We start from the raw sequence: 14,917 nt of genomic DNA, 5'->3' as shown, positions 1-14,917 counted from the left end.
AGGCTGGCCTCAAACTTGAGATCCTCATGCTTCAGCCTCCTGAGTCACTGAGATTATAGACATGTGCCACACTACACTTGGCCTATTTCTTTAAAATATTTTGTTCTTACTATATTTGATAGTCTAGAATAGAGAATCTGATTGGTCTACATGGAATCATATGCTCCTCTTATATATTTTATTAAAAGACCTTGAAAATGAATATTTAAGACTTCACATAGCACAATAGATATGATTTCCCAAAAGGAAATTATTTAAAATGAAGCAAGAATATATACTGGATACCCCCCGCCTTTGCAAATCAAATGTCCACTAGCCATCTATGTGCCCTGGCAAAGCTTTGGCTCTGTTTGCTATTTTCCTTTGCCCCTTTCCCTCCTTGAGATCCTACTTAAATATCACCTCCTTAACGAAGTTTCCTTAATTAGTCCTTCCTAAAGTAGATCTCTCCTAATACCCAATATCCCTCCCATCAACTACTGGCACACCACTTGTTTAATTCCTTTAAAGATGACATCTTTTAGAATGATTTTCTCATTTGTTTATTATCTATTCCCCCAACTAGGATATAGACTCCATTAAGAACAGGACTATATGCCTTTGATCATCAAAGATCAATAAGAGATTGTATATGGTAGGTATGATGCTCATTTTAAAAGGCAGATCAGGTATTCTTATTCCTTAACTTACATCCTACAATGCTTCCCACTGCAATGAAACCAGAATGTAAGTTTCTACTATGATATGGCCCATGTTCACGTCACCATCTTCAGTCTTCTGACATTCCTAGTACATGTTGAGTCATTTTGCATTTCAGGATCCTTGCCTAGAATATTCTTCCACGGGTTCTTCACAAGACTAGCTCCTTCTTCGTCCTTCAAATCTCAATTTAAAAAGTAGCATCTCCACCACAACACTATCTAAAACAGTTTTCCCTTCTTATTTATTTATTTATTTATTTATTTATTTATTTTGAGAGAGAGAGAGAGAATTTTTAATATTATTTTTTTAGTTTTCGGCGGACACAACATCTTTGTTTGTATATGGTGCTGAGGATCGAACAAGGGCCGCACGCATGCCAAGCGAGCGCGCTACCACTTGAGCCACATCCCCAGCCCTAAATTATTATTTATCACAGCACACTGTTTACTTCTTTCATGATATTTCCTAAACTGTAATTACTTCACTTATAAACTTACTTCCTTATTGCCTATCTCCTCAATTACATGGCTTTACTCCATGAGGACAGAAAGTACATCTGCATTATACTTTCTAAGCCCAACATAATGCCTAGCGCCAAGTTGGTATTCAAATATCTATTAGAAGGAAAAAGAAGAGAAGGAACAATTTGGTGTTTTCTTAGAGATATTGAAACTACCCCCATCTAGCAGAGTCAATGCAAGATATTAAAATAGCTATGGTGCTCTAGCCTGCCTTCCAAAGCCACGTAGACTAGACAAGAACCATTTTATTTTGTCATGGACAATTTATTTTGCTAGCCAAAGAAAAAAACAGCCTTGAAGATTCTTAGGAATATTAAGGGCTGAAGTAGGAAAGGACATTTAAAAATAGTTTTAAGGGTAACATTAAGCCTAGGCATAATATATGTCCCTAAGTATAGATGGAAGTAGCAAAACACTGATTATGACTCATGACTAAAGAACAACTAGCATTAAAATATATACCTTCACTTTTTCTTCAATCAGGTTTTAAATCATTAACATCATCATATCTCTATCCTCATAATGTGCCAACTAAGAGATTAGATTAGCTCTGTGTCCCCTTCTATTTTATCATCATATATTGTAAAAATCTAACATGATTTTACCAAAAGTAAGTCCTACTTACCAAGTGCTCTTGCTACTGCCAGAAAGGGAATCTGGTCAATAACTGTGCTCCTTCTAACAGGTCCATTGTGAGTGAGCCGAGGTCTTTTCCAAACTACACGGTTCACCCCAGACTTGTTCATGACACTAAAAAACAAAGTTCACATGAATTCTCTAAATGATTAAAAGATAACACCTAAGATAGCTCAACATGTCATATAACTAATGAAAGTAAGATTATATTATCATAAAATAATGATTTATCTGTTTCAGATACAAAGACACATAAGCCAAAGCTGCTCTTCAATGATGAAAGACAAAATAGGATAAGATTACATGAGGAAAATTTGGAACTGATTGAAATAGACCAGAAAAAAAAAACAAATAAAATAATGTGGAGCAAAAGTGAAAATATATAGTAAGAGTCAAAAAAGAAAAATGAGATAAAGAAAAAAGGAAAATAATGAAAAAGTAAACAAGATCAACTAAAAAAAATAACAAAAAAAAGAAAGAATGTGAAGAAAAATTGATAACTATCACATCCCAGAAAAATGCAAGATTCAAATAATTGGGGAGATAGGAGTTTCTAGCCAGGCATGGTGGTAAACACCTGTGATCCAGCAACTTGAGAAGACAAGAAGAACACAAGTTCAGGATCCACACCTCAGCAACTTAGCAGGACCCTAGGCAATTTAGCAAGAGCCTGTTTCAAAATAAAAAATAAATATGGCTGCAGGGGCTGGGATTGTGGTTCAGTGGTAGAGCACTTGCCTAGCACATGTGAGGCACTGGGTTTGATCCTCAGCACCACATGAAAATAAAAATAAAAATAAAAGAATTATGTTAACATAGAACAGAAATTCCAAAAAAGTCACTCATTTACCATCCTTTTTGAGAACTCTCAGTTCTGAAAGCAACATCTAACATCATAACAAGAGATAGACTATCAAGGAAAATTGTTTTGTTACTATGCTTTCTTCAGTGCTGATCCTCAGAAAGGAAACAGAGAGTTAAGTGAACTGGCCATTCACAAGACTCTATGAAACATGAGTTAAGACTCTACCAAAGAAAAATTACACTGAGAAGAGATGTCGATATTCTGCCTGCATATCATCATAAAGCCCTATAGTTCCTTCCTAAATCTGTTCTCTAAAAGGTAAAGCTTAATACTTAAGTCATTTCAATATAGCTATTTACAAGAGTTCTTTTGATACTTAATAGTCAAAGATATTATGGTCTCTATGTTTCTAAGGAGCAAGAAGAATCTATAATGGTACTGATTAAACATAAAAATTTTAAATTCAGTATCAACAAAACAAAGCAATGTTAGAAAAGATGCTACTTTTATTACACTCCCTGCTATTGTCCTGTATGATTAAAAGGCACATAAAAAGGAACAGCCTGACATGCAGAGAGCTGACTGAGCAGTAACAGAAGGCAGAAAAACAGAGTACTGGCCAATTGGCTAGGTTGGGATAGAGGGAAGTAAGGAAATAACTTATCATAAAATGGCTCAATTTTTGCAGAAAGACACCTGCTCACAAAGAGCATCTCTCCAACAGTCCAGATGGTATTTTAGTGATAAAGCAAAAAATAAAAACTTTTAAAAAATGTAATTAAAATAAAAGAAAATATAACATTAAAAACTCGAGTTAAAAAGTAAAAGAATTAATAGCTAAAAATGTTTTTTTCAAAAGATTAAGAAGGATCAGGCCTAAATATTGCAGAACCCAAATATTTCAGGAAATCTATTTATAAATGCAAAGCCCACTTCTCATAACTACCAGTAAAGGTCTCAAGATATTAGACTGATCTTCACACTCATAGGATTAAATAAACTAGAGCCAAAAAATTGGTGTATTTACATTGCAGGATAAAGTACGCCCGCATGGCAGCTTCAAGGATACTATCTTTAGAAACGACCCTTAAAGGACATCATAGATGAGACCATCTCCTACTTGAGCTTTATTTACCTCAATTACAAGCATTTCTTATTTAAAAATATATATATATCCAGAAGCCATTTTCTAATTCCCCAAATGACAGTGCAGTTGTAAGGAAACAAGGCCACATGGTCTAGTTTAGACTAATTCCTTTAGCACATAAAATTTATACTACCAATGGCCCATGATTATACTTGACCAATATCATTCCTCAGTATTTTCCCTTTCCTAGAGACAGGATCTCACTGAATTGCTTAGGGCCTTGCTAAGTTGCTGAGGCTGACTTTGGACTTGTGATCCTCCTGCCTCAGCCTCCCGAGCTGCGGAGATTATAGCTCCACTATGCTAGACAAGTCAAACTCCATACTTTTAAGGAACTCCAGGTCTGTGCTTAGAAAGAAATTTAGCCAGGCAGCACACACCTGTAATCCCAATAGCAAAGGAAGCTGAGGCAGGAGGATTTCAAATTTAAGGCCAGACTCAGCAACTAAGAAAGGCCATAAGCACTTAGTGAAATCCTGTCTTGAAACTCAAAAAATGGGGGCTGGGATGTGGCTCAAGCAGCAGCGCGCTCGCCTGGCATGCACGGGGCGCTGGGTTTGATCCTCAGCACCACATAAAAATAAAATAAAGATGTGTCCACTGAAAACTAAAAAATAAATATTAAAAAATTTCTCTTTCTCTCTCTCTCTCTTTAAAAAAAAAAAATGGTTGGGGCCATAGCTCAGTAGTCAAGAACTCCTAGATTCAATCCCTCATAACAAAAAAAAAAAAGAGAGAGAAAGCAAGCGAGAGAAAGTTATGGTCTATTCAACGTGTTCTCTACCCATATGCAGTTCCATTAAAGGGTTATTCTAGGCCAAGCACACACAGCACATGCCTGTAATCCCAGCAACTTGGAAAGCTGAAGCAGGAGGATCACAAGTTTGAGGCCAGCACGGTCAACTTAGCAAGACCTTGTCTCAAAATAAAATTTTAAAAAGGAGACAGGTGAAGGTATCCATACCTGTAATACCAACTGCTGAAGAGGCCAGGGATATAGTTCAGCGGTAAAGCACCCTGGATTCTATACCCAGAAACAAAAGGAAAAGTGCACACCAACCTTGATAATAAATGTTTTAATCTGTTCTTGTGTCTACCAAATAGTAAACAAAGTGTCTAACATAAAAAAGATCTCCCAGCTGGGAATGGTGATGCATACTTACAATCCCAGCAGCTCAAGAAGCTGAGGCAGGAGGATCACATGTTCAAGACCACCCTCAGCAATATAGTGACATCCTATCTCCAAAATAAAAAATAAAAAGAACTAGAGATGTGGCTCAGGGGTTGAGTACCCCTGGGTTCGATTCCTTGGTACGAACAAACAACAACAACAAAAGCATCAAACAAACAAATGGAAGGGAGTTCAGAAGAGGAAAGGTATGGGAGAGGGAAGATGGGAGGGAAAGGGGAAAATACTGGAGAATGATATTGGTCAAATTATATTTTGATATTGTACACATATGGATATGTAACAAATCTCACTATTATGTACAAATATAATGCACCAATTAAAAATTGGAAAGAAAAAAAAAACTACCACTTCTAAGTTTGGGGATAATGTCAAAGAATACATAGAGACGTTATTAAAAGACTCCTTCCCTTTCAAGCTATATCTATGTAAAACCAGATTCACTTCAGGTATTGCAAACAAAATAACATATCATAACAGACTGAATACAGAAGATAAGAGACTCTTGGGCTAGGGTTGTAGCTCAGGGGTAGAGAGTTTGCCTGCCACATGCAAGGCCCTGGGTTCCATCCTTACTGCCATATAAAACCAAATTAATAAAATAAAGGTATTGTGTCCAACTACAACTAAAAAATTAAAAGAAAAGAAATATCCCAGGAACATCACCAAAAGAAAATTTGGAAACAATGTTTAAAACTCACATCACATCACATGTAATATATTAATTGTTCTTCTTTGTCCAGATTCTGAGGGTCATGCTGATCAGCATTTAAGTGAAAGATTTTCAATAAATCCTTGCATGTATTATTACTTACAGTACACTGAAATATTTCCCTTTTGGAGCCACTATTTCAAATTAAAAAGTCAATTCAAAATAATATCGGGGCTGGGGATGTGGCTCAAGTGGTAGCGCGCTCGCCTGGCGTGCGTGCGGCCCGGGTTCGATCCTCAGCACCACATACAAACAAAGATGTTGTGTCCGCCTAAAACTAAAATAAATAAATAAATAATTAAAAAATAATAATAATAATAGATAGCTGGGCATGGTGGAGCTATAATCCCCGCAGCTAGGGAGGCTGAGGCAGGAGGATCACAAGTCCAAAGTCAGCCTCAGCAACTTAGCAAGGCCCTAAGCAATTCAGTGAGACCCTGTCTCTAAATAAAATACAAAAAGAGCTGAGGATGTGATTCAATGGTTGAGTTCAATCCCTGATACCAAAACAAACAAACAATTAACAAAACAAAAAAAGATAAATGAGTTCACATGGAATTTTTGCATTAGGCAATCTAAAAAATAACCTAAAATTCTAAGGAACTGATTTAATTAAAAGGGAGAAACAGATAAACAAAACCAAGAGAAAATAGACAAAACAGCAGAATAATTACCTGCCACCAAGTCCTTCAATTCGTTCTCTTTCCTTGGGAAGTTCTGGCTTATGATCCTGTGTCACCTCCACAGCTCTGATAAAATCATCCTTCGGGTCATCTTGAATTCCAAGGACCACCCCAGAATCACCCACGTGAGCTACATACATCTTCATGCCCCGTATGATGACCACACTGGCAGTTGTCCCAGATGTGCTAGGAAGACCTGTCATAGTCTTCGGCCATTCTGCTGTAATAAGAAAAAAAAATTAATTATTTTTCCAGGTATAAACATGAATACATTGTCAGAATACAAATAGCAACATACCATGAACTAGCATGTTAACATTGGAATTAGCATAGGAAAAAATGTAAGAAAATTATTTTGAAAGCTACTCAAGGATTTATATTTATTATTAATTAATTTATTTATTAATTGATACACTGATAAAAATTTATAAACAATGTAACTAAAATAAAACAATCAAATCAATCCTAGAAGAAATACATTAGAGGATAGACTATTTCTATTTAATTTTTAATCCTAACTACATTTAGAGAAAAGAATATATTGTTTTGTTTTTTGTAGTATTAGAGACTAACCCAGGGCTTTGTACATGCTAGGCAAGTGCTTTACCACTAAGCTAAACCCCAGCTCTGTTAACAGTTTTGATACCATCAAGCCAGCCACTTTGCATCTGTTTATTAATCTTGAAAGGTCCCCACTAAGCTACACCCCACTCACAGAAGGGAACTACATGGAGTATATGAAATAGTGACATTCTCAATTGCTCGGGGAAACCAAACTTATACCATCTGACATTCTCAACTCTGAAATATTCTCTAATACTAAATGACAACTTGTAGTTCATGATGGCAGACTGAGTCTAAACACATGATCTCCACACCAGAATCCTACTAAGGGCAGACTGTAAGAAAAAAATCCATATTCATAAAACATAGGGAAAGATCATAAGCAAATACAAGTGATAACAAATACAAACTTATCTTATGCTAAGTGATAAATCAGAATGCAATCTTGTAATCAAATATAAGCAAGAAAAGCCAGTAAACAAGGAAACAAAATTTTTTTCCCCTGTCAATGAGTCCCAGTAAAGTTTTTAAAAGGCTGAGAATAAGAATGGGTAATAAGGGGCTGGGGATGTGGCTCAAGTGGTAGCGCGCTCGCCTGGCATGCGTGCAGCCCGGGTTCAATCCTCAGCACCACATACAAAGATGTGTCCGCCGAAAACTAACTAAATAAATATTAAAAAATTCTCTCTCACTTTTTCTCTCACTCTCTCTTTAAAAAAAAAAAAAAAAAAAAAAAGAAGAATGGGTAATAAAGAGGTTGGTGGATTAATACTGTAACTGCAGGAGCTAGATCAGTACCAAAACTTTCTGCAAAGCAAAATAAAACATTTTAGTCCCTGAAGTGCCATTAACTGTAACTTCTATCTATCTTTTCTTTCTTTTTTTTGTTAAATAATATCTCTCTTTTAAGAAAAGTGGTAAATCTCTTAGTCTAACAGGTTCTCAAAAAGAACTAGAAGAAGAGAAAGGGCCTTAAAAAAAAAAATTGGGCAGAATACACAGACAACTTTCATAGTCACTAAGAAGATTCTTCTAATCATACAACTAATTTACTTTTCTCTCTCCCTCTGGTGGTACTAGGGATTGAAACCAGGACCTATGCATACTAGGCAAATACTCTACCATTGAGCTACACCCCTAGCCATTTTTATTTTATTTTATTTTGAGACAAAACTTACTAAATTGCCCATTCTAATCTCAAACTTGAAATCTCCCAGTCTCCTAAGTAGCTGGGATTACAGATATACACCACCATATCTGACTTCATTTTTTCCCCTCCCCAATGTTATATACTCTGAAAATAAACCTTCTGAACCACAAAGCAACTGCATCTCTTCATTCCATCCCCAGACTGAAATTACCCTACAAAATGCCCTGTCACTCACAGAAGGGAACTATGTGGAGTATATGAAATAGAGACATTCTCAATTGCTCAGGGAAACCAGAACAGCTAATATTCAACAAGCTAAAAATTCATTTATATATATACACACGTCATTTTATCTCTGAGTATATTTGGTGCACACCTGTAACCCCAGTGACATGGGAGGTTAAAGCAGAGAGATTGTAATTTCAAGGCCAGCCTTAGCAACTTATTGAAGCCCTGTCTCAAAATAAAAAGAGATGGGGATATGGCTCAGTAGTATAGTGCCACTGGGTTCAATCCCTGATACCAAAGAAAAAGGAAAACTGTCTGCAGATGGCATGATCTTATATATAGAAAATCTAAAGACTCCACAAAAAGACCTTACACATTCTATAAAATTGCAGGATACAAAATCAACATATAAAAATAATTGCATTTCTAGGACTGGGTGTAGAGAGAGATCAGTGGTATAGCACTTGCCTAGCACACTGGAGGAGCTGGGTTACATCCCCAGCAATATACACACAAAAATATGAAATTAATGAAACAAACTGAAGATTCAAATAAATGGAAAGATAACTCCATGTTCAAGAATTGCAAGAGCATTAGTACCCAAAGTGTTCTACAGATTCAATGCAATACCTATCAAAATTCCACTAGCATTTTCCATAAAAATAGAAAAAAAAATCTTAAAATTCATATGGAACCATAAAAGACCCTAAATAGCCAACAATCTTAAGAATGAATAAAACTAGGGGCATCCCACTTCCAAATTTGAACTATATTACAGTATTAGTAATCAAAATCATATGGTACTGGGGGCTGGGGATGTGGCTCAAGCAGTAGCGCGCTCACCTGGCATGCGTGCGGCCCAGGTTAGATCCTCAGCACCACATACAAAACAAATGTTGTGTCCTCCGAAAAACTAAAAAATTTATATTAAAATTCTCTCTCTCTCTCTCTCTCTTAAAAAAAAAAAAATCATATGGTACTGGTTTAAACCAATGGAGAACAGAAAGTCCAGACATAAACATGCATATACTGTCAACTAATCTTTGACAAGAATTCCAAAAGAGGACAGGATAGTCTCTTTAATAAACAGCATTTGAAAACCTTAATATCCACATGTAAAATAATGAAATTGTCTTACATAATACACAAAAACTAACTGAAAATGTATTATAAAATCAAATGGTAAGACATGAAACTCCTACAAGAAAGCAGGGATAAAAGTTCCTTGACACTGATCTTGGCAATGACTTTATTTTTAGCCATCATATCAAAAGTAAAAAAAAAAAAAAAAGCAGGACTACAAACTAAAAAGTTTCCACACAGCACTGAAAACAGTCAAGGTACAGTGTAGCTCAACAGCAGAGCATTGCTTAACATGCGCAAGGATCCAGCACCAAGGGTTGGGGGAAATCAACAAAATGAAAAGGCAACCATCTTTTTAATATATTTTTAAATTTTCAATGGACCTTTATTTTATTTATTTATATGTGGTGCTGAGACTCAAACCCAGTGCCTCACACCTTAGGTAAGCGCTCTACCACTGAACTACAACCCCAGCCCAGGGCAACCGTTTTGGTCAGCTTTTTCATTGCTGTCATTAAAAGACCTGAAAAGAATAATTTTAGAGAAGGAAAAGTTTATTTGGGGGCTCAGAGTTTTAGAGATCTCAGTCCACAGACAGCCAGCTCCCAGGGCAGGAGGTGAGACAAAACATTATGGCAGATGAGTGTGGCAGAGGGAAGCAGTTCACATGATGGTCAGAAAGCAGAGGAAAACTCTCGCCAGATACAAAATATATACCGCCAGAGGCATGCACCCAGTGCCCATCTCCTCCAGTCACCCTACCCTGCCCTCAGTACCATCCAGTTAATCCCCAAGAGGGGATTAATTCTCTATTGGGTTAAGGCTCTCATAAGGCAAACATTTCATCTCTGAATGTTCTTGCACTGTCTCACACATGAGCTTTGGGAGATACCCAATATCCAAGCAACCTACAAGAGAATATTTGCAAAGCATGTATCTGATAAAGAATTAATATTCAAAATATATAGAAACTTATACAACCCATTTGAGGAAACAAAAACAAACAAAGAAAAAAGCCAATTTAAAAATGGGGAAAGGAGCTGGGATCCTGTAATCCCAGAGGCTCAGGAGGCTAAGGCTGGAAGATCATGAGTTCAAAGCCAACCACAGCAATTTAGGGAGGCCCTAAGGAACTCAGACCCTATCTCTAATAATAAAAACAAAAAAGAAAGAAAAGGCTGGGAATGTGGTTAAGTGCACTGGTTCAATCCCTAGTAACAAAAAACAAAATAAAACAACAAAAAAAAAAGGAGTCTAGTGATATGGCACATGCCTGTAATCCCAGCTACTCAGGAAGCTAAGGCAGTAGGACAAGTTCAAGGCAAGCCTGGGCACCTTAGCAAGATCCTGTCATAAAATAAAAATGATTTTTTAAAATAAAAAATAAGTAGACACATAAAATAAAATAAGGCCGAGGATACAGCTCAGCGGTGTAGCACTTGCCTAGCATGTGCAATGCCCAGTAGTTGTGGGTAGGAAGATGGGTAAATGCATAGACATTTTCCCAAAGCATACAGATAGCCAATAAATAAATAAATTGATGCTCAACATTATTAATAAGGGAAATTCAAATCAAAATCACAATGAGTTATCACTCTACTTTTTGATACTTCCTGTAAGTAACAAGTGTTGGTTGAGAAGGTAAACTGGTACAACCATTATGGAAAAAAGTATAGAGATTAATTAAAAATAAAAATTAAATTAAAAATAGAAATACCACATGACTTAAAAATCCCATTTCTGGAGGCTAGGATTGTGGCTCAGTGATAGAGCACTCGCCAAGCATGGGTGAGGCACTGGGTTCGATCCTCAGCACCACATAAAGATAAATAATTAAAGGTTTTGTGTCCATCTACAACTAAAAAAAATGTTAAAACCAAAAAAAACTCCATTTCTGGGCATATACCCAAGGAAAATAAAATCAGGACCTTAAAAAAAGATCTTTACTTCCATGTTCTATGCAATATTATTCACAATGGTTAAGATATGGAATCAACCTATTTATTTGGCCAATGGATAAAGGAAATATAACATATACCAGCTGTAAATCCCCAACCCAAAACTATGAAATCCAAAATGTTTTATGAGCACCAACAGGCTGCCTCACATAGAAAATTTGATACCTGACCTATGTATTTGATAGGATGTATACAAAAATGCAGGCTCAGCTAGTGTGTATCTTAGCAGAAGAGGACCTGCTTAGCATGCACAAGGTCCTGGGTTCAGTTCTTAGCACTCTAAATAAATAAATATTGTATAAATAAATATTGTATAAAATCAGCTTCAGGCTTTGTGTATAAGGTACATATAAAACACAAATGAATTCTGTGTTTAGACTCAGATCCCATTCCCAAGATATTTCATTATATGTATGTAAATATTCCACAATCTGAAAAAATTCGAAACACTTCTGGTCCCAATACTTCAGATACTTCTTAATAATAAAAATATTATTCAATCTCTACAAACAATAGAATATCATTCAGCCAAAAAGGAAGGAAGCAAAGCCTGCCATTTCCAATGATAAAGACAAACCTGGAGGATACTTGGTACATGAAATAAACCAGCAACAGAAAAACAAATACTCTATGACCTCACTTATAGATGGAATCTAAAAAAATCAAACTCATAGAAGCAGAGACTAGATGGATGGTTGTCAAGGGTTAGGGACTGGGAGAAGTAGACATGGTCAAAGGATACAAACTTCCAGGTTTAAGATGAATAAATTCTCAAGATCTTATGCACAGTCTAGCAACTATATACCAGTGTACTTGAAATTTGCTGAGTAGCTCTTATATGTTCTCATCACCTTTTCTGGTAATTATATGAGATGATAAATATATTAATTAACTTGATTTTGGCAATTATTTCACAATATATACATACATCAAACCATCACATTACACACCATAAAAAAATAAAACTACATCTAAAAACATCTATTTTTCAGAAGATACCATGAAAAGACAACTCACAGAATGGAAGAGAATATAAAATGTCCCTACAAATCAAATCACTAAGACAGACTATCTAAATGGAAAAATGGACAAAAGGCCCAAATAGGCATTAGCAAAGAAATTAAAACAACCAAAACACATGCAAAATAGTTGTTTCTTTTTGTAAAAAAAAAAAATTCTTGTAAATGGAACACAATTTCCCTGAGTTCAATCCCCAATATCCCCCCCCCAAAAAAAAGAAAGAAAGAAAAATAAAATCTGACAATAGCAATTATGGTAAAGAATAAGGAATGACAATTCCAGTGCAGTGTGTACACCTGCTATCCCAGCAACTCAGAGGCGGCTGAGGAGAAACAAATCACAATTTCAAGGTCAGCCTCAATAACTTAGCAAGGCCCTGTCTCAAAATTAAAAATGACAAAAAATAAAAGGTCTGGGGGTGGTAAAGTGCCCCTGAGTTTAATCCCCAGTACCAAAAAATATATATATAGGGCTGGGGATGTAGCTCAGTTGGTAGAGTGCTTGCCTAGCATGCACAAGACCCTGGGTTCAATCCCCAGCACCACAAATTAAAAAAAAAAAAAAAAAAAATATTATATATATATATATATATTTTTTTTAACACGAATTATCAGCTACTGACAGGAGTATAGAATGATAACATTTCAGAAACATTTAGACATCACCTATAAAATGTGAAGATTTATATATAGCTTTGACTACCCCTAGTTGTATACCATATGGTAGATGATATGTTAAGGTACATATTCAAAGAACTTATATGAAATGTTCAAAGCAGCACTGTTCACGAAGGCTAAAAATGGGCCAACTCATCCCAATGTACTTCAACATAGAGACTGGACTACCATATATACACATAGTATAAGAATCTCATAAGCAGCACAAGATTGAGCCAGGCATGCTGATGAATACCTGTAATCTCAGATACTTGGGATACTGAAGCAAGTTCCAAGCCAACCTGGGCAATTTCAACCTTATCTTAAAAGTTTAAAGAATGGAGGAGGCAGTGGGGATGCAGCTCAGTGGCACAGGGCTTTCCTACCATGTGCAAGGCCCGGACTAAATAATATTGCCAAAAGGGGGGAAGGGGGACGAAGTACAAAAATACATACAGTATAATTTTCTTCAAAAACTAGCTTCTATGTTTAGACAGAAGTTGCTCAAACTATTAAGAAATAAAAATCAAATCACTACACAACTATCATCACAAAATGGGAATGGTGATCACACCTTGGGGGAGAAAAAAGGACGTATAGCTGTGTCTTAAGTACAAACAATGTTTTCTTTCCTAACTGGATGGAAAGTGTATACTTAGGTTTTCTTTCTCTCTCTCTCTCTCTCTCTCTCTCTCTCTCTCTCTCTCTCTCGCACACACACACACACACACACACATATATTTCATAACTTTTTTTTTTAGATGAGGTCCCTAACTTCTGGGCTCAAGGGATCCTCCTGCCTCAGTTTCCCTAAGTAACTGAAATTATTAGCTGGGCATACCACCATGCCCAGTTTATAACTTTTTTAAGATAAAAAGAAACAGGGAGAAAATATCAATTTTGCTAGCATAGATCAGAGCAGATATGGCTCTTTAGCCCTTTCAGTTCTTCAGTCTGGTTACAGAAGTCATTCCTAAAAGCTCAGCTTAGAGGATGCGGTAAATATCTACAGTGCTTTCTATTATTGTGTCTTACCTATTTCTCTTCTTTTCTGGGTTATTTTTAGTTATACCTGACAGTAAAAATTTTGATATAATTATATAAGCATGGAATATATGTTATTCCCTTATTATTTCCTGATGAAACTTTAAACAGCTGTAGTAGGTTGCTCTCTCCAGCTAAGAATCTAAAAATAAGGAAAAAACCTATTATCACAATGGAAGTTAATAAAGAGATATCCAGAAAAGAGGGGTTCTCAAGCATTTTTACCTACAGCATATAAGTAATTCAGCCATTTACAAAAATCACCTGAAACAAAATTAGGGAAAATAGCAAAAAAAAAAAAACATTTAATGACACAAAATTAATATTTAAATCAAATTTTTGTTCAAAAGCACATGTAACATGTACAGAGATATTTTGTAATGACGTAAAGTAATGAAATTGGTTTCAAATGTAACCTTGATTACCATTTATCTCAAATGTAGTTCTTAATTCATCCTACTAAACTAATTACAGTATCTTTTTTTATTTTTACTTTTTGTGTGTGTGTTACTAGAGACTGAATTCAGAGGCAGTCTTATCACTGAGCTATATCCACAGCCCTTTTTAAATTTTATTTTTAAGGCAAGGTCTTGCTAAATTGCGCAGGCTGGCCTCAAATTTACAATCCTCCTGCCTCAGGCTCCTGGAGTACCTGGGATTATAGGCACATACCACCCATCTTTCACACTTGGTTCCCTTATAGCTCTTTTTGTGTGTGTTTGTGTGTGGGTTGGGTAACCAGGAACTAATAAACCCAGGGGCACTTAACCACTCAGTCACATCCCCAACTCTTTTTATTGTTTTTTTTATTTTGAGACT

The 14,917-nt window shown here is 35.9% G+C and overlaps 1 protein-coding gene and 1 non-coding gene across 2 annotated transcripts in view; one reads left to right on the top strand and one right to left on the bottom strand.

Annotated features, from left to right (window-relative positions):
• The window catches only part of Ppm1d (protein phosphatase, Mg2+/Mn2+ dependent 1D), a 45,614-nt gene that overhangs the window by 18,842 nt on the left and 11,855 nt on the right, over window positions 1-14,917 (bottom strand). Inside the window, exons 2-3 of the mRNA XM_046423192.2 lie at window positions 6,387-6,615; window positions 1,849-1,973 (exon numbers count right to left, since the gene is read on the bottom strand). Of these exons, the coding sequence (XP_046279148.1) occupies window positions 1,849-1,973; window positions 6,387-6,615 (354 nt within the window). The remainder of the gene's footprint in view (window positions 1-1,848; window positions 1,974-6,386; window positions 6,616-14,917) is intronic.
• Trnaa-agc (transfer RNA alanine (anticodon AGC)) lies at window positions 12,872-12,945 on the top strand. The gene has a single exon. It is a non-coding gene; the product is annotated as a tRNA-Ala (tRNA).

The sequence above is a fragment of the Marmota monax genome, unplaced genomic scaffold (genome assembly GCF_021218885.2).
Source record: "Marmota monax isolate L192 unplaced genomic scaffold, Marmota_monax_Labrador192_F-V1.1 WCK01_AAM20220418_F8-fsc00171, whole genome shotgun sequence".
NCBI lineage: Eukaryota > Metazoa > Chordata > Mammalia > Rodentia > Sciuridae > Marmota > Marmota monax.
This window is presented reverse-complemented; position numbering and strand designations above follow the sequence as displayed.